This window comes from Mastigoproctus giganteus, chromosome 9, assembly GCF_048544385.1.
Source record: "Mastigoproctus giganteus isolate SK-2022 chromosome 9, ASM4854438v1, whole genome shotgun sequence".
Taxonomy (NCBI): domain Eukaryota; kingdom Metazoa; phylum Arthropoda; class Arachnida; order Uropygi; family Thelyphonidae; genus Mastigoproctus; species Mastigoproctus giganteus.
In genome coordinates, this window is record NC_143583.1 from 154671537 (window position 1) to 154694334 (window position 22798).

At 37.4% G+C, this 22798-nt stretch overlaps 1 protein-coding gene across 1 annotated transcript in view; it reads left to right on the plus strand.

Moving 5' to 3' along the window:
* The window catches only part of LOC150080827 (amine oxidase [flavin-containing]-like), a 238711-nt gene that overhangs the window by 202442 nt on the left and 13471 nt on the right, over window positions 1-22798 (plus strand). The window contains exons 13-14 of the mRNA XM_090380834.1: window positions 7349-7445; window positions 19834-19945. Of these exons, the coding sequence (XP_090236960.1) occupies window positions 7349-7445; window positions 19834-19945 (209 nt within the window). The remainder of the gene's footprint in view (window positions 1-7348; window positions 7446-19833; window positions 19946-22798) is intronic.

Consider the following 22798-nt stretch of genomic DNA (forward strand, 5'->3'; position numbering starts at 1 on the left):
GTGCCAGGAAGAGTGACACAACTGTAAAAATTTAGTTTAATCGGTATTTTAGTTTACTGAACTTTTTTTATTCTTTTATATGGGGGATAGGGGGAAATATGGAAGTGACATTATTGTAGGTTTATTTAACAGTTATTAATTAAAATTATGATCATATTAATGAACAACTTACGACAGCTAAAAATCAGTTAAAAATAACTACCCATAGGATTCTGATTATATGAGGTTGTAGTTTCATTAATAAGGATTGCATACTTTGTTTTAGTATATGTCACTGAGAAATGCCCATAATGTGGACAGTGAAAGATCTCAACCAAGGAATTAACTGCCTTAATTCATTTCATATCATCATAAATTTTTAGTATTAGTATCAATATTAGCCATGTGGTGTGAGTCTTTTGCTTACCCAGCTACCAAAAAAAAAAAAAAAAAGTAATAATAAAATAAAATAAAATTAAATAAAACAAACAAGCCAACTATATGACTGCCTCATCACATAGGTACCTATCCAATATCAGGAAAGACTTTGAATTTATGACCCCCCCCTAGTTCTGGGGTCATTTATAACAGTGAAAATTTCACCTTCATTGATTTTACTTTCTCCCCTCAGTACCTCATACAACTCAATCAGGCCTCCTTTAAGTTGCCTAGTTACCAAACTCTGCAGCACAAATATTCGAAGTCTTTCCTGATATGGACATCCCTTTGCAAATCTCACCAGGCAATGTTGCCTGTCTTTGGTCCTTTAAAGAAGCCTGTTGTCTTTCCTTAGATGCAGTGATAATTGAACGCAGTACTCTAAGTGGTCATAAAACTACCTTATAGAGTGGGATTATGATGTCCCTATCTCTACTGATAGAACATCATGGACCTTTCTTGCTGTCTGTCGACACTACTCAGAGAACTTCATGTCCAACTGTATCATAACTCCTAAATCCCTTCCTTCCCCCTCTACTGTTTTTAATTCAACCCCACCAATTGTATAACTTATTTTGGAGTTGATATTCCCCAGGTGTAAGACCTTGCATTGAAACTTAGCTGCCACTTTCCCAATCATTTCTGAAGGAGTGCTTTAACTATTCTACCAATCTTGACATTATCTGGAAATTTTGACATCATACCCAGTATTCCTTCATCATTATCATTTAAGAAAATCATAAACAACTATGTCCTAGTACAAATCATTAGGAAATTCCAATTCTTAAGTTGGCCCAATATGAAGAGTAACCATTAATTACAACCCTCAACTTCCTGCCCTGCAGCTTAGAATTTTAGAATCTTACCCATGATCTCCAACATGTTGCAGCTTATACAGTAACCTCTCCTGAAGGACTGAGTCAAAATTATTTCCTACATCCAGCTGATGAGTAACTCTATCAAAATAGTTTAACAGGTTGGTTAAACATGATTTTTCCTTTATAAAACCGTGCTGTGTATCCTTCAGAATTATATTTCTATCCAAATGATTCTGCCCTCTTGATCACCAATTCCGTAACTTTCCCTACCACTGAAGTCAGACTGATCAGTCTGTAGTTATCCACTTCATTCTTAGAACCACTTTTACATAAGGCAATACAATTATTCTTCTCAATTCAAAGGAATTTCTTGAGTCCAATGATGCCCTCAAAATCACTGAGTATATGCCATTGACTCTAGAAGCTTTACTTGACTGTAGGGTTGAAAATTAGAACGTATAAAAGCAAGCAAAAAACTTAATTATGCAACATTGTTCCTAAATTTATTCTATTTGTATTCATGAAGGAGGTGTAATCAAAAAGGTCTAGGGACCGATTTTGTGTCTTGAAATCACAGCAGTGTATTGAGTTTCAACATATTTGGTGACTCATTTAAATATAATAATAATAATGCACAAGTCACTTATTTATCTGCATCGCTGAATTAACATACATTTCACAGATGATGTTTTACATGTTTTGAAACATTTTAAATGATTGATTTTATTGTGCAATGCTATTCAAATATTTTTTTCAAAATAGGGTAATTTGGAACAGAAACATGAGAAATATTAAAAATAGCTTTCAGAGAAGATTCTGTGCATAATTCAAAGGCTTTTCAGTGGTTCACAAGGTTTAAACAGAACTGCTGCTTGAGTGTCAAAATCCACACCTGGCCACTTTTCAAACTTCAAACACCAAGGTTCAGTTGCTCATGTTCATGATTTGAACAGGAGTGATCGATGTTTAAATATCCCTGAAGTTTCTGGAGAAATTAGTATTTCTTATGAGATATATCAATCAATTTCATCACAAGATTTGGGAATGTGATGTATTTCAGCCAAGTTTGTACCTTGCATCCTCACTGATGATCACAGTGAGCAGCAAGTTTTCACAAGTCAGGATCTTAAATTACATGTGGTTGCTGCTGACCCACATTTTTTTATTCTCCCATCATTACTGGTGCCAACTCATTGGTATACGGCTATTATATAGGAAAAAATAAATCCACTCAGTGGAAGACTCCATTTGGGCCTTCTCCAAGACCGAAAAAAGCAAAACATTTTCAATCAAATATGAGATTATGCTTATCCTATTTTGCATATTGTGCAAAAAGGATAGGTGCAACAGGACCAGGGTATGTCTGCCCAAGGCAAAGGTTGATGATGTAGAGCAGATATCATCTTTTAAGGGCAAAAAAGTTGATATTGTTGTACACATTGTACACATGAGTAGAAGACCGGCGGAATTACTTAACACATACAGGTCAATGTTGAAAAAAAGCGTTGAGTTAGGGTTGATTTTTGAAAGTGTCTGCAATTCTGCCCAGACATGATAGGAGGGAGTATATGATGAGAGCCTTGTCAATCAATTCTGCCCTGAGAGATTGTGCAGGGCTCAAGGGGTAGAATTTTTCTACCCCTAGACAGGACTGAGTCTGGTCTGTGCTTGTTAACAGGAGAAACTGCTTCTACAGGGATGGGATAAAATTAAATATAAAGGGTGCAAGAATATTTGCTGATGCTATCGAGGCGGTATTAGGTGGGTCGGAAAACTGCTAACTTGGGGGGGGGATACACAGACTAATAGATTAACAGTAGCCGCTGGCAGAGGTGAAAGTGATTCTTGCACTGCTTATATTGGAATGAACAGTAGCCTGGAAAACAAGGTGCAGGGGATTCTAGAGACTGCTGGGAGTCACTGCAGAACAAGTAAATACATGGGCTGTATATAGGAACAGGTTCGTGTATACTTGATGTACACCAATGCTACGAGTTTGCTAAATAAATTTGATGAATTTGACGTGTTGGTCAAAACATCAAAGGCAGATGTTGTTGGGATATCAGAGACATGGTGTCACACAGATATAAGGAATGCAGAACTGGAATTTGGGGAGTACAATGTGTATAGGAAGGATAGACAGGATAGTAAGGGAGGAGGAGTTATGCTATTAGTTAAGAAACACAAAATCCAAGGAAGTGTAGAGAGTCAACATGGCTGGATAGTGCAGTGTCGAATCAGTTTGCTGTGACATACGCACTTGAAAAGCAAAATTGAGAGTATGAGGGTGTTATAGGCCTAATGACTCTGATGAGTATAATAACCAACTGTACAGAGAAATAGAGTGGGCCAGTAAATCAGAGTGTCTTATAATGGGAGATTTTAATTTACCAGATATTGACTGGAATTTGTGGGTTGGTCGCTCACACACTAGCAAGGCTTTTGTAGATTTATTGGATAATTGTTTACTACAGCAGCATGTTCGGGAGGCAACTAGAGGGAATAATACACTTGATCTGATTATCAGTAGTGATTCTTCATGCATTAAGAATCTGCAGATAAAGGAACCACTAGGTGGCAGTGATCAAAGTGTGCTGAAGGGGACGGATTTACTCAGAGGTAACTACCATCAGGGGTAAAGTGAAGAGTTTTGCTTTCATAAAGGTGACTACAGTGGTCTGAGATAGTGTTTAAATTCTATATGGTGGGACCAACTGATGATGTTACTAACAGCAAATTCAAAATGGGAAGCATTCAAAGAATTAATCTTGGAAGGTACTAGGCTTTTCATACCAACTAAGAAATATTGTTCAAGGTTTAGCCCTAAATGGATGTCAGATGAAATAATGAGACATGCGGCTGAGAAGAAAAATGCATGGGATACATATAAATTAATGGGTGACATGGAAGCCTATGAGAGATGTAAGCTGGTCTGTAACCAAGTCACAAAGGAAGTTAGGCAGGCAAAGGCAGATTATGAGGAATCTTTGGCAAAGATTTCTCGTAATAAGTAAAGAACAGTAAACAGTTCTTTACTTATGTAAACTCTAGAAGGAAGGGAATGAATCAGATTGGTCCACTTGATATCGATGGTTCAACTGTTGATGATCCTGTTCAGGAAGCTAAGAAACTAAATGAGTATTGTGCATCTGCATTCACACATGAGGAGTTATTTGGGGAAGGGAATGCCAGAGGTGAATTAAACTGTAGCAGTGAGCTAGATGATTTTGTAATAACTGAGAGCAAAGTGGAGGAGAAATTGTTGAAGATAAACATAAGAAAGGCACCTTGGGTGGATAGGATTTATCCAGTTATATTAAAGGACACACCAAAGGAAGTAAGCAAACCCTTAACCATAATTATGAGAGCTTCCTTGGACTTAGAGCAGGTACCCATGGACTGGAGATGTGCAAATGTGACCCCAATTCACAAAGGAGAATCAAAGTGCGACACAAGTAATTACAGACCTGTAAGTTTAACTTCTGTTCCAGGGAAATTAATGGAAGCACTGGTTAAAGAAGCACTACAGGATCATCTAGACATCTAGATGATCCTGTAGTGACTTCAGTTATAGCTTGAACACAGCATGGGTTTGTTAAGGGGAAGACTTGTCTGACCAATTTGATTGGATACTGTGATGTGGTCACAAAGGAACTGGATGCAAAAAATAATTTTGATATCATATATTTGGATCTTAGAAAGGCTTTTGATACTGTCGCACATGGAAGACTGCTGCACAAATTGCAGCACTGTGGCCTTGGAGGCAAATTGCTGCTATGGATAAAGGGAAGGTTGAGTGGGAGAAGACAGAGTGGTAATCATGGACACTGTTCTACGTGGACTAATGTTATTAGTGGAGTCCCCCATGATTCAGTGTTGGGTCAATTGTTGTTTTCTGTATTTATTAATGATATTGATGATGGTATATCATCCAAGTTTGCAGGCGATACAAAGGTCGGCAGGGTTGATAATGACACTAATGACAGTACGCTGCTGAAACAGGATCTAAAGTACTGCATATGGGAAGCATTAACCCCAGAGTAACATATCAACTGTGTTATACTACACTGACAGTGGTAGAGAATGAAAAGGACCTTGGGGGTAATTGTGCAGGCAGATATGAAGTTTTCTGAGAGTGTAGGTGGTCTGCAAGGATAGCTCATGGTTTCCTTTCAATGATATAAAAGAATTTTTTAGCAGGGATAAGGAGGTGTTATCCCTTTGTATAACGCAATGGTCAGGCCACACCTTGAGTACTGTATACAGGTGTAGAAGCATCATTTTAAGAAAGATGTAGAGCTGCTGGAATGAATACAGAGAAGGGCAACAAGATTAGCGAATGGAACAAAGGGTTGCTCTTACGAAGAAAGGCTTAAGTTTTGCAAACTACAGTGTCTGGAGACTAGTCACCTGCGAGGTGATCTGATCGAGGCATATAAAGCCTTGAATGGGTTGAGCATGCTCATTGCTGATGGGATTCTTCCTCTTGCTCAGAATAATCACCTGAGAGAGCATAAATTAAATTAAGGAAAAACAGTTATAGGGTAGATGTGCAGACATTTTCCTTTAGCCAGCGGGTGGTTGTTTGCTGGAACAAACTTCCATCTGTTGTTAGAAGTAGATAGCTTAAATAGATTCAAGGCAGAACTAGACAAACATTTGGAACGAATGGATGGGTGAAATGTGAAGGGTTTTTTTTTTTTTTCCTGGCTGATGCGGTATAAGCTTGCTTTCTAGCATCATATGCCTCTGCTAATGCTAATTTCTCGTATATTATTTCACGCCCCTGACTTTTTTAATCACACTTCATAGTGCAAATCAATACATCTGCAACCCATCAATTAATGATACTTAAATAGGTGATGTTATAGCACAAGTTAGCCCAATTGTTAACAGAACTCCTTCTGTGCAATGTTGCCATTTCTTTCCTCTAAAATAGCTACGATAGTTCTGTTCACAGACTTATTAATTTTTGAATAGCCGTTTGCATTTCTGTGAACAGGCACCATACTGTTGAATAAACAAGATCCATATTAGTTTCCTGATATTTTGTGATTTTGCAAAAATAAACTTTGTAATCCAGTTGGAAACATTTATCATTGAAAAATGAAAAAAATATTATGCTCCTGCGTTTTAGGTATTAGCATTAGTTGAGGCATGTGATGCAAATAAGCAAGCTTATACAGCATTAGCCAAAAAAAAAAAAAAAAAAAAAAAAAAATCTTTTCCCATTTTGCCCATCCAGTCACTCCAAATGTTTGTCTAAATCAGCGTTAAATATATTTAAGCTTTTACTTATCCTGCAGTATAACCATAAATATACATTCCAGATATGTTTCATCAGTTTATGAATTTTCAATTATCAGTCCACTTGGGAAATAAGTAATATTGCTTCAGTTATTATTTAATATTAATTAATTAGTAGTAGCAAATGATGAAAGACAGAAAGCTTATATAGCACTAGCCTAAAAAGAAAAAAAAAAAAAAAGGAAATTCCCCCCCCACCTCACTAGTTTGTCTAGTTCTGCTCTGAATTTATTCAAACCACCCACTTCTACAACAGATGGTATTTTGTTCTAACAATCAACTGGGCACCTCAGTAGCCAGGTGAGCAGGAGCAGCAGTGTGTAGCACACACTTCTTGATTAGACCGGGGTTCGAGCCCGTCACCACCAAATACGGAGGATGCGGAAAGGTCAGGGAATGACCACTGCATATCCCCGGAGCAATATGGTCTTAGTTGCTAATGCTCCTAAAAACCAAATAACAAACAAACAACAAACTAACAATCAACTACCCACTGGCTGAAGGCAAATTTCCACACATCTATCCTGCAACTATTCTTCCCCAATTTTAATTTATGCCTCCTCATGTGAGTTGTCTGAGCAAGAGGAAGGATGCCATCAACACTCAGCTTACTTAATCCATTTGGAGCCTTAAACACCTCAATCAGATCTCTGCACAGTTGCCTAATCTCTAGACACTGAAATTTGGAGAACTGAAGCTTTTCTAGGTTAAGAACATCCTTTTGTTACCCCATTAAGATAATTTTTGATTTCATGTGTTTATCTATGCATTAGTATTTTGTATACTAAATAGTCATTTATCTATAGGATACAATGGATTTTTGAGTTGTGGCGATGGACAGCTTGTATTAGGAAATGTAGTAGATGACTGTCGTCCAGGATTCGGTTTAGCAGCTTTAACTGTGTAAGTAGCAATTACTGTCTTTGTGTATTTATGTGTTATTGTCTTTATACTGTCTTTTAACTGTTTTATTGAGGAAGGATTGCCTCAACCATCTTTCTAAAAGCATATATGTGCATGCGTGCGTGCGCACGCGCGCGCGCGCACACACACACACACACACACACACACACACACACACTTTGAAGGATTGCTGTTTAATGAAGATGATATATGTATATATATAAAATAAGAATATGCCATTCATATAGTAAGCCAAGTTAAGTAGAAATAAAAAATAAACCAGTATATAAAGAAGAATGGGGAGAAATGAATTAAGATAAGGGTGTAACAAAAGGAATGCATTCCTGAAGTAATTTAGATGAAATACCAATCAATAAAACATGCCAAATAACATAACTTTATAAGAAATGCAAATTATTATAAATTTAGTGACACAGCCTTGATAGCATCAGGTCAAAATTGCATGAAATATCACTATAAAAGGAAACAAAAACCAACTACAACAGTGGGTTGATTAGTATCTTTGTCAAGTTGTTGATGCATGGATTTCTTTGATGCTTGAAATGCAGTGATTCCATGACCACTGTTAGCCTTGTGGCCTTCTAAGGCCTTCTAACAATATGGGGCTCAATGGCCAGTCTATTTCTTATTTAGTTTTGCTTCAATAATGATCATCACTGTTGTGGATGGTTTTCTTTTCCATTTATAGAGATATTTCATGCAATTTAGTAGATTGGTAGAAACTCATTAATTAGTAGTAAATAGTATTTTTATATTAATAATTATATTAATATTTCTTATAATAAATTTATATTAATTGGTATGTTTTGTTAATTGGCACTTCTAAATTATTTCAGCAGTGCATTCCTTCTGCAACACCCTTATCCTGATTAATCCTCTCCTTTTTAATATAATTATGTACTAGTTTATTTTTATTTCTCCTTACTTGGCCTTCCATATAGTAAGCCAAGTATGATCCATGTATGACTCACATAGCCTTACATTATTTAAAAGAATAGAAGAAATCACCTCAATCTTCCTAGTTCATTTCACAAATATATGTGGTCTCAATTCTAATCTCAACAATGTCCATTTCCACTAACCCCGTGTACTTTTTCTGACAGAATCTCGGTTATCGGTTGATTCAACTACTGCTAATCTCAGTTGTCCAAATAATTTGCTGTATGATTCCTTTCACCTCAAAGGTGGTACTTGTGCATATATCCAATATTCCCTGTAAGAGACTTATTAATTTGGAATCTCCTCTTTTCAATCTTCTCTGGCTAAAAATCTCTCTACCAAATTCATCTGTTGTCTCTATCATATTCCCAACTCCACTAATCACTTGGAGCTCTTTGACTTCCTCTCTTTGAAACTTGACTTTCTCCAGTCCAACTTTCCTAACAGTGAGGTAATTTTCCTTGGTGATTTTAATGTTCACAACTCCAGCTGGCTTCTGTTTTTTATTCGCACCAACCCAGCTGGTCGAGATGCTGAGGCTTTTGCAATTACTAATGACCTAGCACAGATTGTTCATTTACCTACAAGAATACCAAACAACTCTTCTAATTACACGGTGAAGTGATTGGTCCTCTAGGCACTTCAGATCACAACTTGGTGATTGTCTCTTCTCCAATGGAGCCTTTATCTCATGGCTATTCCCAACCTCGTGTTGTTTGGCATTACAGGAATGCAAAATGGGATGACCAGCGAGATTTCTTTTCTTTTTCTTTTTTTCTTGGCCAGATTACTGTTTCAAAACTTCTGATGTCAACGTTTGCTCAGATCGTGTCAGTGAAATTATTCTTGTAGGAATGGAATCCTTTATTCCACACTCCATTTTAAAATCTTGTCCTTTATGTAAACCTTGGTTTTCCAATAAATGCTAAGGCTGTTCAAGAGAAGAATGTTGCATATCGTAATTGGCTTGTTTCCAATTCATCAGTTTCATTTTCTGCCTATATCAAAGCTCGCAACAACTGTAAAGCAGTTATTAATCAGTCCAAACTAGATTTTGAACAGGCTAAGAGTAGAAAACTTGCTTCTTGCCCTAATGGTAGCCGAGCATTCTGGTCTCTTGACAAAGCTATTGGCTGCAACTTTTGCCCAACTCTGCTCCCACCTTTGTCAAAACCAGAACATTCTATTGTCACTTCAGCCAAGGATAAAGCTGACCTGCTAGCATCCCATTTTCCTTCCAACTCATTTATTAATGATCTTGGTAAAACACCTCCCACCATTCCCAACACACTCCATTCAATGCCTCCTGTAGTCTTCCGTCAAAAGGATGTCCGAAGGATTTTTACGAATCTTGATGCAAAGAAAGCTCCAGGTCCTGATGGTATTTCTCCACTTGTTCTCAAAACCTGTGCTTCTGAACTTACTCCTGTTCTTTGCCGCCTTTTTTCATTTTCTTATTCCAAAAGGTGTTTTTCCTTCTGCTTGGAAATTTGCTCATATCCAGTCAGTTCCTAAAAAGGGTGACAAATCCCTCTCATCCAATTATCGTCCTATTGCAATTACTTCTACTCTTTGTAAAGCAATGGAGAAATCAATTAACCGCCAACTCTTAAACTACCTAGAAACCTTTCGTCTGATCAACGATTGCCAATATGGATTTCGTCAGTGTCGATCCACTGGTGATATTCTAGCTTATGTTACTCATTTATGGACTAATTCAATGGAAAAGTTCGGTGAAACACAAGCAGTTGCTCTTGACATCTCAAACGCTTTCAGTCGTGTTTGGCATAAAGGTCTTCTAAACAAGCTTCCATCTTAAGGTCTGCCAATTGTTTTTTTGTAATTGGTTATCCAATTTTCTCTCTGATTGCTCACTGAGGGTGGTGGTAGATGGTTCTCTGTCTTCCAACTTCCCCACTAATGCTGGTGTCCCCCCTAGGTCCAGTTCTTTTCCCTACTCTTTTCCTCTTGTATATTAATGGCCTTCTTCCATTGACTGGAAATCCTATCCATAGTTTTGCTGATGATAGCACATTGCATACCACTTTCCATTTTGAGAAACCTTGCCCTGCTCAATCAGCTTCAACTTCTCAAATATCCGCTACCAATTCCTTAAATGCCGATCTCCAGGTAATTCTCTAGTGGGGCAAAGACAACTTAGTTGATTTCAATCCTTCTAAAACTCAGTCTTGTCTTATATCTCGCAAAAAGGATTCTTCTGCTTCTATGCTTATCTTTGGTGACACTCCGATTTCTAGGCAAGATGATATATCTCTTTTGGGGATTACCCTGACTTCTAATCTCTCTTGGCACATTACAAATATTGCTTCCTCTGCATCTAAAAAACTTGGTTTTCTCTTTCGCTCTCGGCGTTACTTTTCTTACAAACAGCTGTTCACTCTGAACAAATTGCAAATCTGCCCTACCATGGAATAGTTGTTGTTGTTGGTATGAAAGTTTCACGACACAAGGGCAACTGTGGCCAATATGTGTCTGTCAGCTTCATTACGTTCATTTTAATGATTTAGGATGGATATATCAGAGTGTATTTATTATTTCTAGATGTTTAATATATATAAAGAGCTCACTTAGATTTGATTTGTGACTGGATCACCGGATCTGGATCACTGGATGAGAGAGGGTTAGAGGAGCTTACAAGTTTGCTAATGATTGGAAGGATGTGGTACGAACAGCTGAATAGGTTGGACAATCAATCAGAATGTGCCTTACTGTAAGTTGTATCTGACAGACAGAGCAGAGCGGGGCATCTTCTCTTAAAAGAAAATATTTGTGAGTGAGGAAGGTATGCCCAATGCGCAGTCTTGTTAATATAACTTCCTCTTGTCTATTTGTACATGAGCTAGAACGGCACGAACATAGTTTTTTTTTATTAGTATTAGTATTAGTATTAGTAACGGCCGCATGGTGCAAGAAAGCCTATGGCTTATGCTGCACCAGCCAAAAAAAAAAAAAAAAAAATCCGAACAAAACAATGATAAAAAAAAAAAAAAAAATAATAAATAAATAACTAAATAATAATAATTAATAAATAAAAAAAAAATAAAATAAAAAGGAAATTAAACCTATCATCCTATGTGCTTCCCTTACCCGAAAGTACTATCCAGATGACCTTTGAATTTCCCCAAACTGTCGGCCTCTACCACCCATGAAGGCAACTTATTCCAGTAATTTATAACTCGCTGGCTAAAATAGAACTTCCTGCAATCCAATCTAAACATTTCCCCCCGTAACTTGAATTTATGTCCCCTAGTTCTAGCATCATTTATAATCTTGAAAATTTTGTCCTCATTCATTTTACTGATGCCTCTCAGAGCCTTAAACACCTCAATCAAATCTCCTCTAAGGTGTCTAGTTTCCAAACTCTGCAACCCACATATTCGAAGTCTTTCTTCATAAGGACGCCCTTTTGCCGATCTCACCAGGCGAGTTACCCTTCTTTGCACCCTTTCAAGAAGCTCGATGTCTTTCTTCAGGTGCGGTCTCCATACTTGAACACAGTATTCCAAGTGTGGTCTAACATAAGCCTTATATAATGGGATTATCACGTCCCTATCTCTACTTGCAAAAGTTCGATAGATTATCGATAGGACACCATGGGCCTTCCTTGCAACCTGTTTACAATGCTCAGAGAATTTCATGTCTGACCGTATCGTAACACCCAAGTCCCTTTCCTCCAGTACTGGCTTTAGTTGAACTCCACCAAGTGAATACGTTTTTTTGGGATTACTGTTTCCCAGGTGTAATACCTTACACTTTGTTGGATTAAAGCACAGCTGCCATTTTTCTGACCATTCCTGAAGTCTATCTAGGTCTCTCTGAAGAAGCTCAGCTTGACAGTCATCATTAACTACTCTCCCAATTTTAACATCATCTGCAAATTTAGACATCACGCCCTCTATCCCTTCATCAATTTCGTTTATGAAAATTAAAAACAACAGTGGTCCTAATACTGATCCTTGGGGAACCCCACTTCTTACATCAACCCAATCTGAGGAATAGCCATTTATCACAACCCTCTGCCTCCTGCCCTGAAGCCATCCTTCTATCCATCTAAGGATTTTCCCAGTGATTCCAACCTGTTCCAGCTTATAAAGCAACCGCTCATGTGGGACTGAGTCAAAAGCTTTGCTGAAATCTAAATAAACAATGTCGAAATTATTCCCTAAATCCAGCTCGTGAGTGACCCTTTCGAAATAGCGAACCAGATTTGTTAAACATGATTTTCCCTTTACGAAACCATGCTGAGTATCCTTGAGAATTTCAATTCGATCCAAATGATCCTGAATTCCACCCTTGATCATTGCCTCCATGATTTTCCCTACTACCGAAGTCAGACTGACAGGTCGATAATTTCCAACTTCACTTTTAGAGCCACCCTTATGTATGGGAGATACATTTGCACTTTTCCAATCCAAGGGAATCTCCCCAGAGTCTAATGATGCTCGCATAATTAGCCTCAATGGTTCAATGCACTCGCTTGCTGCCTCTCTTAAGATTATAGGGTATATTCCATCAACTCCAGGAGCCTTACTGGTCTGTAGGCTCGAAAGTTTTTTCATTAAATAATCTTGCGAAATTTCAATATCATTAATTACATATTTTTTAACTTCGCTCCCACAATTTCCCTTTGCCACAAAAGGCTTTTCATTTGTAAATATCGATGCAAAATAACTGTTGAGTTCATCTGCAACGGCAGCTGGTGTATTTATTACTATCCCCTTTCCCTTACATAAAGGTCCGATCTGGTTTGTCCTGCTCTTCTTGGCATTTATATATGTGAAGAATTCTTTATCCCCCCTCTTTGCTCTGTTTGCTAGTGATTTCTCATAAACTGCCTTTGCCTGTCGAACCTTTTCTGTGGCTCTATTACACATCACCTTGTAGCTGTTATAGGCTTCAGTACTTTTTATTGTTCTGTAACCTTTCCATGCCACCTTTTTCTGCTCAAGTAATGTGGCAACTTCACTATTCATCCAACTTGGAACCCTTCTCGTGGAGTATTTTTTTAATGGTATATACGCATTCAAGGCATCTGTGATTAATGTTTTAAAAGCGTACCACAGTTCAATTGTATTCATTCTCTGCGCGATATCTACCCAGTTAATAGAGGCCATGTAGTACCTTAAGGCATCGTAATTTCCTTTTCTGAAATTAAAACCCATTCCTTTGCCTTTTACTTCTGCTACCTCTCTCGTCATCATCCACCGTAGAACTCCGTGATCACTTCCTGCTACTGGTTCCTCTACTGTCAGCCCTGTTATGTCATCTGATTCATGTGTGATGATGAGGTCTAGGATATTCTTTTCTCTAGTATTTTCCCTGACTTGTTGATACAAATAACAGTCATCTAGTTGATTTAAAAATTTTGTTCCCCATGTCGAGTTTCCTTCCCATTTACTCCAATCAATTAGAGGCAGATTGAAATCACCCATAATAAGGCATTGACGCTTACTTGCCCATTCCATTTGCATGTAGAGGCTTTTGTCATAATCTTCACAATCACCTGGTCTGTAGATTACTCCTACTCGCATTATACCTTTGTTTCCAACTATCTCACACCATACGGACTCTATACTAGCATGTGAGACGTCTGAATCCGGGAAAGCTATCGTCGCACTCAGGCTGCTTCTGATAAGAAGCATTACCCCACCACCCCTTCTATCTAACCTATCCTTCCTAAGTACATTATACAAGCCGTACTGAAACTCATCATCCCCAATTTCCGGGTGGAGATTAACTTATTATCATCCCCAATTTCCGGGTGGAGATTAACAATAAACTTATTATGCGAAGTTTATTGCACGATTGGTCCCTCCAAAGTTGTTTCCAGATGGAAGTATATTTGGTACGAAATACATCCCTATAATCTGTAAATGGTACAAACTGAAAGTTATCTTGTATATTAAGATCTGGATTTTTGGCGGCTTGGTCTGCATGATTATTTCCTGGGATTCCAGCATGGCTGGGAATCCAACAGACGCTTGTTTTCTTGCTTTATGCAAAACTCCGAGTTGTTTTTTGATATGCTGAATCAAAGAATTTGGGGAATATTTGCTGTTCTGTAAAGCTGCTACTGCACTAAGGGAGTCAGTATAGATTAGAGCAGGTAGAAGTTGATGCTTGTAATATCATCCAGTACTAGTTTAATAGCATATAATTCTGCTGTGAAAATACTGCAAACATGAGGCAAGGAGACAGATATAATATATTCCGGTAAAACTACTGCAGCACCTACCGAGTTGTTCGATTTTTAACCATCCGTGTAAATCTGATGACTGTTTCTATTTTCAAAAAACACTGTGCAGTGCATGAAGCTTCTGTATAACGACTGGAGAGATCTCTTTTTTATTCCTGTTTGTAAAATGTGATATGGACAAAGGCACAGTCGGAATCCAAGGAGGTTCTGGGGTTATATCTACTGCAGAAATGTGCTGGAAATGTATTTCCCAAAATTGAGCTAAGTGTCTGAGACGCAGTCCTACTGGTTTATTTTCGTTTGGCTTGGAATCATAATTCCTTGTCCATGGTGGATCGTGAATAATGGACCAATTTGGATGTGATGGCTGACTGTATATTTTTGCCGCATACATGCACAGTAGATAATCTCGTCGAAGGTGCAGCGGGGGTTCCGATGCATCCGCATACAGGCTGTAAATTTGTGAAGTTCTAAATGCTCCTAGAGCTATGCGGAGAGCATTATGGTGAATGGTATCTAGGCGACGTAAGATGCTCCTTCTTGCTGAAGCATATATAGGAGATCCATAATCCAAACGAGATCTAATCAAAGTTTTATATAATAGTAATAATGTAGACCTGTCAGCTTCCCAGGCCACTGAAGATACTGTGCGCCATGGAATAGTGTTCCGGCATCTGGGGCGGTGCCCCCAAAACCTCTCTCAGGCTTCTAGATTCTATTCAGAAGAGGGCAGTTAGGCTAATTAATGACTCATCTCCAAAAGGGTCTCTCCACTTGCTGTCTCATAGATGTACTGTTTCTGCTGCATGCCTTTTTCTACAGATACTTCCATGGGCACTGTTCTTCTGAATTGGCTTCTATAATTCCCACTCTCTCTTTCAAAACATTCTGAACATGTGCCCCCACCAGCCAACATCCATTTACTGTCCAACTTGAAACTCACAGAACCAATTTTTCATCTTCCTCGTTTATTCATTCAACTGCCATTTTCTGGAACAACCTTCCTTCATGCATATTTCCTGAAAATTACAGTCTACAGAAGTTCAAGTGTAATATCTACAAATATCTTCTTTCGTCTTCTCAACTTCCAACCCAAGCATGGTACTAAGTACTATAGGTTCTAATACCTCTCGTGTTTGAGGTTTTCATAAAAAAAATAAAAAAATGTGGTCTGTAGAATAACTTCAGGATGACGTTCTGCAAATATAAATGGATAAAATAATTTTAATGAATTCTTGCACTCATAGCAATGAATGATTCGACACACCCCAGGACTGAAGGCCAAGGACCCCAATCCAACCCAAAAACACATCAAATCACCCCCAGAAACTCTGAGTGAGAGAAGGCATTATGTAAAAATGAATTAAAATGAAAGAATTGATCACGCAGAAGAAATAAATTAAGATCTCGCAGATGAAATAAATTAAGATCACGGCGATGAAATACATTAAGATTAAAACAATTTTAAGAAACTTTCCCTCCTTAATTTGACTTGGCTTTTCAACAGACTGTCTTGATCACAGGTTGGAAATAATGCAAAGTGTGTGTCAAGATTTTAAATGAAGAGGTTATTTGTCTTGGTGCATGCATATAAAAGATCATGAATCTGAAATGAGGTAGTGACAATTCATGTTGATAGAATTTTCATGCAACATAATTTCAAGGGTTTCAGAAATTAATAACTTTGTGTGGTTGTGTTGGATGTTCAGAATTTTTGCCTCATTAAATAGAAATGTAAGACTTTCATTCACGACATGAAAAGCCAATTCTGACACAGCTGCATGCAAAGTATGGAGAGAAGCAGCATGCTGCTTCACTCTCAAATCTGGGGTACACCGAGTTGGGCCTTGATAAGATGAGTCGCATTCACTACACAAAATATTATATATGAGGTCATTTACTTGTACCGAAAAAGAAGAAAGGACTGTGTGATTTTTCAGTATAGTATATAGTTTCTGCATTGGTCTTACTACAATTTTAAATTTTGTATCTTTAAAGAGTCTACTAAGTTGCTTGTGCCATTGTTCAATATACGGAATGGAATGGAATGAAGTATTTTTTATTATTGGTTTTATTAATTGGTGTGATATTTTTTTACCTGTTTTTTGCTTGTAGTTTGATTTGGTTAACAGTGGTGAAAGGATAATCTCTTATTTAAAAACCTGTTCGTTAATACCTCAATCTCTGAGTCAAAGGCGGGCTCTGCTGTGGAATATTTATAAGCATTAAGGAATTGTTTGAATATGATGGACATTTTGTAAGCAAATGGGTGATAACTATTATAGTGAAAAAACATACTGGTATTTGTAGGTTTACGATTAATGTCAGATTGTATTTTATTCATATCCCATGTGTAAGTGTGAAATTTAAAGACTTCATTTCATCATGTTCTTTTTCCAGTGTAAAATGTAGCCTTGTGTGAATATTATTGAATGTCTGTAAAATGTCTTGAGTGATACTATCATCGATGATAATGAGCGCATTGTCTAGATATCTCTCATAATAAGTAATATGGGAAAGAAACGGCATTAAGCGTGTGTGTGTGTCTGATGTTAGCCAGATAAATCTCCGATATCAGGCTTCTCAAGGAAGACCAAAAATTTGCTTATAAATCTTGCCCTGAAAGGTAATATAATTAGCTTAAATCAGAAGCTTAATTAAATAGAATATTTCAGCTAAGCTAAAGAATGCCAAAACGAGAATCGTGGCAAACTTCGGGTAACTTACTGGACCAACTGGTTTCCCACTACCGCAGTTTCTCCCTGCATTCTCGGTAAACAGACAGTGTGTGTTATCGATAGTGGCAGTAGAAGTTTATTAACAATGTATTGATTAGTTTGTTCTCATAAGCAGATTATTGGAATTCATGATTGTTTTCACAGCTGAAAAATAGGAAAACGACTTTTACTACCGCTACCAATAACACACCAACTGTAGAAGTCAGTTTTCCTATTTTAAAACAGCAGGAAGGAAGGATAAACACCAATAATCTGCATTTAATAATGAGAAAAAACTAATCAATACATCATTATCAAGTTCAACTACCACTACCGATAACATGCACAGTCTGTTTACCGAGAATGCAGGAGAAACTGCGGTAGCAGGAAACTGGTTTGTCCGGTAAGTTAGCATTAGTAGAGGCATTCGATGCAAGAAAGCAAGCTTATGCAGCATCAGCAAAAAAAAAAAAAAAAAAAAAAAACTTCCCATTTCACTGATCCATTCATTCCAATTGTGTTTGTCTAGTTCTGCCTTGATTTTATTTAAGCAATCAACTTCACAACAGATGGACGTTTTTTCCATCAATCAACTACCCGCTGGCTAAAGGCAAACTTCCGCACATCTATCCTACATGTCTTTCCTCAATTTGAATTTATGCCCTCTCAGTCACCTGAGCAAGAGGAAGAATTCCATCAGCATTGAGCATGCTCAAACCATTCCAGGCTTTATACACCTCAATCAGATCACCTCGCAGGTGCATAGTCTCTAGACACTGTAATTTTCAAAATTTAAGCCTTTCTTCGTAAGAGCATTCTACACTCTAATTAAAATGAGGCCTCCAGACCTGTATACAGTACTCAAGGTGTGGCCTGACCATTGCCTTATATAAGGGGATAATCACCTCCTTATCCCTGCTAGAAAAATTCCTGTATATCATTGACAAGACATGTCTGCACTGCTCAGAAAACTTCATATCTGCCTGCATAATTACACTCAGGTCCTTTTCGTTCTCTACCACTGTCAGTGTAGTACCACAGAATTGATATGTCACTCTGGGGTTGCTGCTTCCCATATGTAGTACTTTACATTTGTCAACGTTAAACTTCATTTGCCACCCACCTCTCAGCCCATCTGCTCAACTTTTCTAGATCCTGTTGCAGCAGCATACTGTCATTAGTGTCCTTAACAACCCTGCCAACTTTTGTATCATCTGCAAACTTGCGCATTAAGCTTGATATACCATCATCAATATCATTTATAAATACAGAAAACAACAATGGACCCAATACTGAACCCTGAGGGAGTCCACTAATAACATTAGTCCACGATGAGCAGTGTCCATTGATTATCACTCTCTGTCTTCTCCCACTCAACCATCCCTTTATCCATAGCAGCAACTTGCCTCCAATGCCACACTGCTCCAATTTGTGCAGCAGTCTTCCATGTGCAACAGTATCAAAAGCCTTTCTAAGATCCAAATATATGATATCAAAGTTATTCCCTGCATCCAGTTCCCTGACCACATCACAGTATCCAATCAAATTGGTCAGGCAAGACCGTCCCTTAACAAAACCATGCTGTGTCTGAGCTATAACTGAAGTCTTGTCTAGATGATCCTGCAGTGCTTCTTTAACTAGTGCCTCCATTAATTTTCCTGGAACAGAAGTTAAACTAACAGGTCTATAATTACTTGTGTCAGCCTTTGATCCTCCTTTGTGAATTGGGGTCACATTTGCACATCTCCATTCCATGGGTACCTCCCCTGAGTCCAAAGACTTTCATAATTATGGCTAAGGGTTTGCTTACTTCCTTTGCTGCCTCCTTTAATATAACTGGATAGATCCCGTTCACCCCGTGTGGTTTTTTTATGTTTATCTTCAACAATTTCTCCTCCACTTTCCTCTCAGTTATTACAAAATTATCCAGCTCACTGCCAGAGTTTAACTCACCTCTGGCATTCCCCTCCCTGACAGCTAAATACGGTCGATCTGCCAACATACACTAGACCAGCATGGCAGATTATGGTCCATTTCCCTCAACATGAATTGTTGAGGAGGCTTCCATCCTGCAGTGGGTTGATAATGGCTGCAGTTTACCCTTTTTTCTTTACCTATGGTAAACTGAATATAGGATGGCAATGAATTAAGATATTGGAGGAGCAGCACCTCTGTTATGTGAAGAATATGAAGGAATTCTTCATATGCCTCATAAAAAGTATGTACAAATATGCTATTACTAAAATGCTATTACTCATGTAATAGCATTTTAGTACATATTTCATTTTTGCTGTTTAACAACTAATTTAGCTAAAATTTTTTTTTTTGTATATCTGTAATAATTAATATATCAACATATGAAGCAGTGAACAATTAATGCTGCTTACATTTCTTAAGACTTGTCTTTGTTGAATATATAATAATTATAAGTTCTATGATCCAGTATAAGTTCCACAATTAAAGAATTTTAACCATATAAATTTTTCTATTTCAGTTTTATATTTGCTGATCATGTGATCAGACTGCAAGAAATGTCTAGAGAAGAAAGGGAAGAAACCATAGTAAATGACCTTGCCAAAGCCTATGGGTCAGATGAAGCTCTCTATGTAAGCATTATAAACAATATTGAAGTGAATTAAGTAAGGTGAATAACACTAATTAAACTGTATGATCTGTTTAAGTGCATCTTATTGTGTAAAAAAATAACTATTGCATAAAGTTAAACTCCTACACAACAGAACTACTTCATAATTGGCAATGCTTCAGCATTCCTTATTGAATCCTGTCATCAGGCCCAGGACTGCCATGTGCCAACAAGCTGCCTTTGTGTAGTAGTCTTATTGGAGCCTTCCCCACCTCTCAATCCACAATGAGACTAATAAATAATTGAAGCCAGTTAATGTAATATATTTTGTAATTAACAATGAATACATAACAAAATACATTTTGGAATTAAAAAAAAAAAAAAAAACTATATTCTAACACTTAACAAAAAAATTTCTTTTTATCAGAATGTTTATCACACCATTACATTACTACATAAATTATAACACGATAATAATAAAAAAAATGTTAAATAAATTTTGCTAAATAAATAAATTTTGTTAAATAAAATAAATTAAGCATAGGAAATAAAAGCCAACAAAATATATTTACGTATAGTATTTTTAAATTTATTAATACTGTACCTTGTAACAATTTAAAATTACAAACAGTAGTTTAAGAGTAACAAAATTCTAATTTTATTTTTTGTTGCACTATAAATCACATTATTTTATTTGTCCTAACATGTAGTGTTCCAGGTGGAAAAGGTCTAAATTAAAATTGTGTCAACGACACAAAGAACTTTTATGGTTTTTTTTTTTTTCAATCTGTGGCTGAGATAATCAGACTCAGGCAAGAATCAGGAATTCTTTAGGGCAGTGGATGCAAGACATTTATCAAATTCTAACAGAGAGCTGAATGATTTTGCAAGAACTGAAAGGAAAATAAAAGAGAAATTATTGAAGTTAAACATATGGAAGGCACCTGGGGATGGATTGGAACTATCCAGTTATGTTTAGGGGAAGCAGCAAAGTAAGTAGCAAACCGTTAACCATAATTACAAGAGCATCCTTGGATTCAGGGAAGGTCCCTGTGGACAAAAGATGTGCCAATGTATCCCCAATTTACAAAGAGGGATCAAAGAGTGACATGAGTAATTACAGACTTGTTAGTTTAACTTCTGTTCCAGGGAAAATAATGGAGTTACTGATTAAAGAGGTAATGCTGAACTATCTCGAAAAGGCTAGTTATACTTCAGACACAGCATAGATTTTTTAAGGGAAAATCTTGTTTGACCAATTTTATTGGATATTATGATGTGGTCACAAAGGAACTGGTTGCAAAAATTAATTTTGATATCATATACTTGGATTTCAGGAAAGCTTTTGATGTTGTTGCACATAAAAGATTGCTGTACAAATTGGAACAGTGTGGCATTAAGGCCAAGTTGCTGCTATGGATAAAAGTGCAGTTGAGTGAAAGAAGGCAGAGAGTGGTAATTAATGGAAACTGCTCTTTGTGGACTAATGTTATTAGTGGAGCCCCCCCCCCTCCCCTAGGGTTCAGTGTTGGGCAGGCCCATTCTTGTTTTCTATTTTTATAAATATTGATGAAGGCATATCAGGCTTAAAGTCCAAGTTTGCAGATAATAAAAAGGTTGGCAGGGTAGTTAATGACAGTAATGATGGTGTGCTACTGCAACAGGATCTAGAAAAGTTATGCAGGTAGGCTGAGAAATGGCAGTTGAAGTTTAACATTAACAAATGCAAAGTACAGCATATGAGTAGCAGTAACCCCAGAGTAACGTACCATTCTAAACAAGCTTCCATCTTATGGTTTGCCAATTGTTTTCTGTAACTGGTTATCCAGTTTTCTCTCTGATCGCTCAGTGAGGGTGATGGCAGTCTGTCTTCTCCACAAATGCTGGTGTCTCCCAAGGTTCAGTTCTTTCCCCCACTCATTTCCTCTTGTATATTAATGACATTTCTTCCATTGACTGGAAATCCTATCCATAGTTTTGCTGATGATAGCACATTGCATTCCACTTTCCATTTTGAAAAACCTTGCCCTGCCCAATCAGCTTCAATGTCTCAAATATCTGCTACCAATTCCTTAAATGCCGATCTCCAGGTAATTCTCCAGTAGGGCAAAGACAACTTAGTTAATTTCAATCCTCTAAAACTCAGTCTTGTCTTATATCTCGCAAAAAAGGATTCTTCTGCTCCTATGCTTATCTTTGGTGACACTCCGATGTCTAGGCAAAATGATGTATCTCTTTTGGGGATTACCCTGACTTCTAATCTCTCTTAGCACAAGCACATTACAAATATTGCTTCCTCTGCATCTAAAAAATTTGGTTTTCTCTTTCGCTCTCGGCGTTACTTTTCTTCCAAACAGCTGTTCACTCTGTAGAAATCACAAATCTGCCCTATCATGGAATATTGTTCCCCCAAACCTCTCTCAGGCTTCTATATTCCATTCAGAAGAGGGCAGTTAGGTTAATTAATGACTCCTCTCTAACAGAGTCTCTCCACTCTCTGTCTCATAGATGTACTGTTTCTGGTGCATGCCTTTTCTACAGATACTTCCAAGGGCACTGTTCTTCTGAAGTGGCTTCTGTAATTCCTGCTCTCTCTTTCAAAACAGTCCGAACACATGCCGCCACCAGCAAACATCCATTTACTGTCCAACTTCAAACTCACAGAACCAACTTTTTATCTTCCTCGTTTATTCATTCAACTGCCGTTTTCTGAAACAACCTTCCTTCATACGTATTTCCTGAAAATTACAGTCTACAGAAGTTCATGTCTAATTTCAACAAATATCTTCTTTCATCTTCTCAACCTCCAACCCAAGCATGGTACTAAGTACTATAGGTTCTAATACCTGTCGTGTTTGGGGTTTTCATAAAAAAA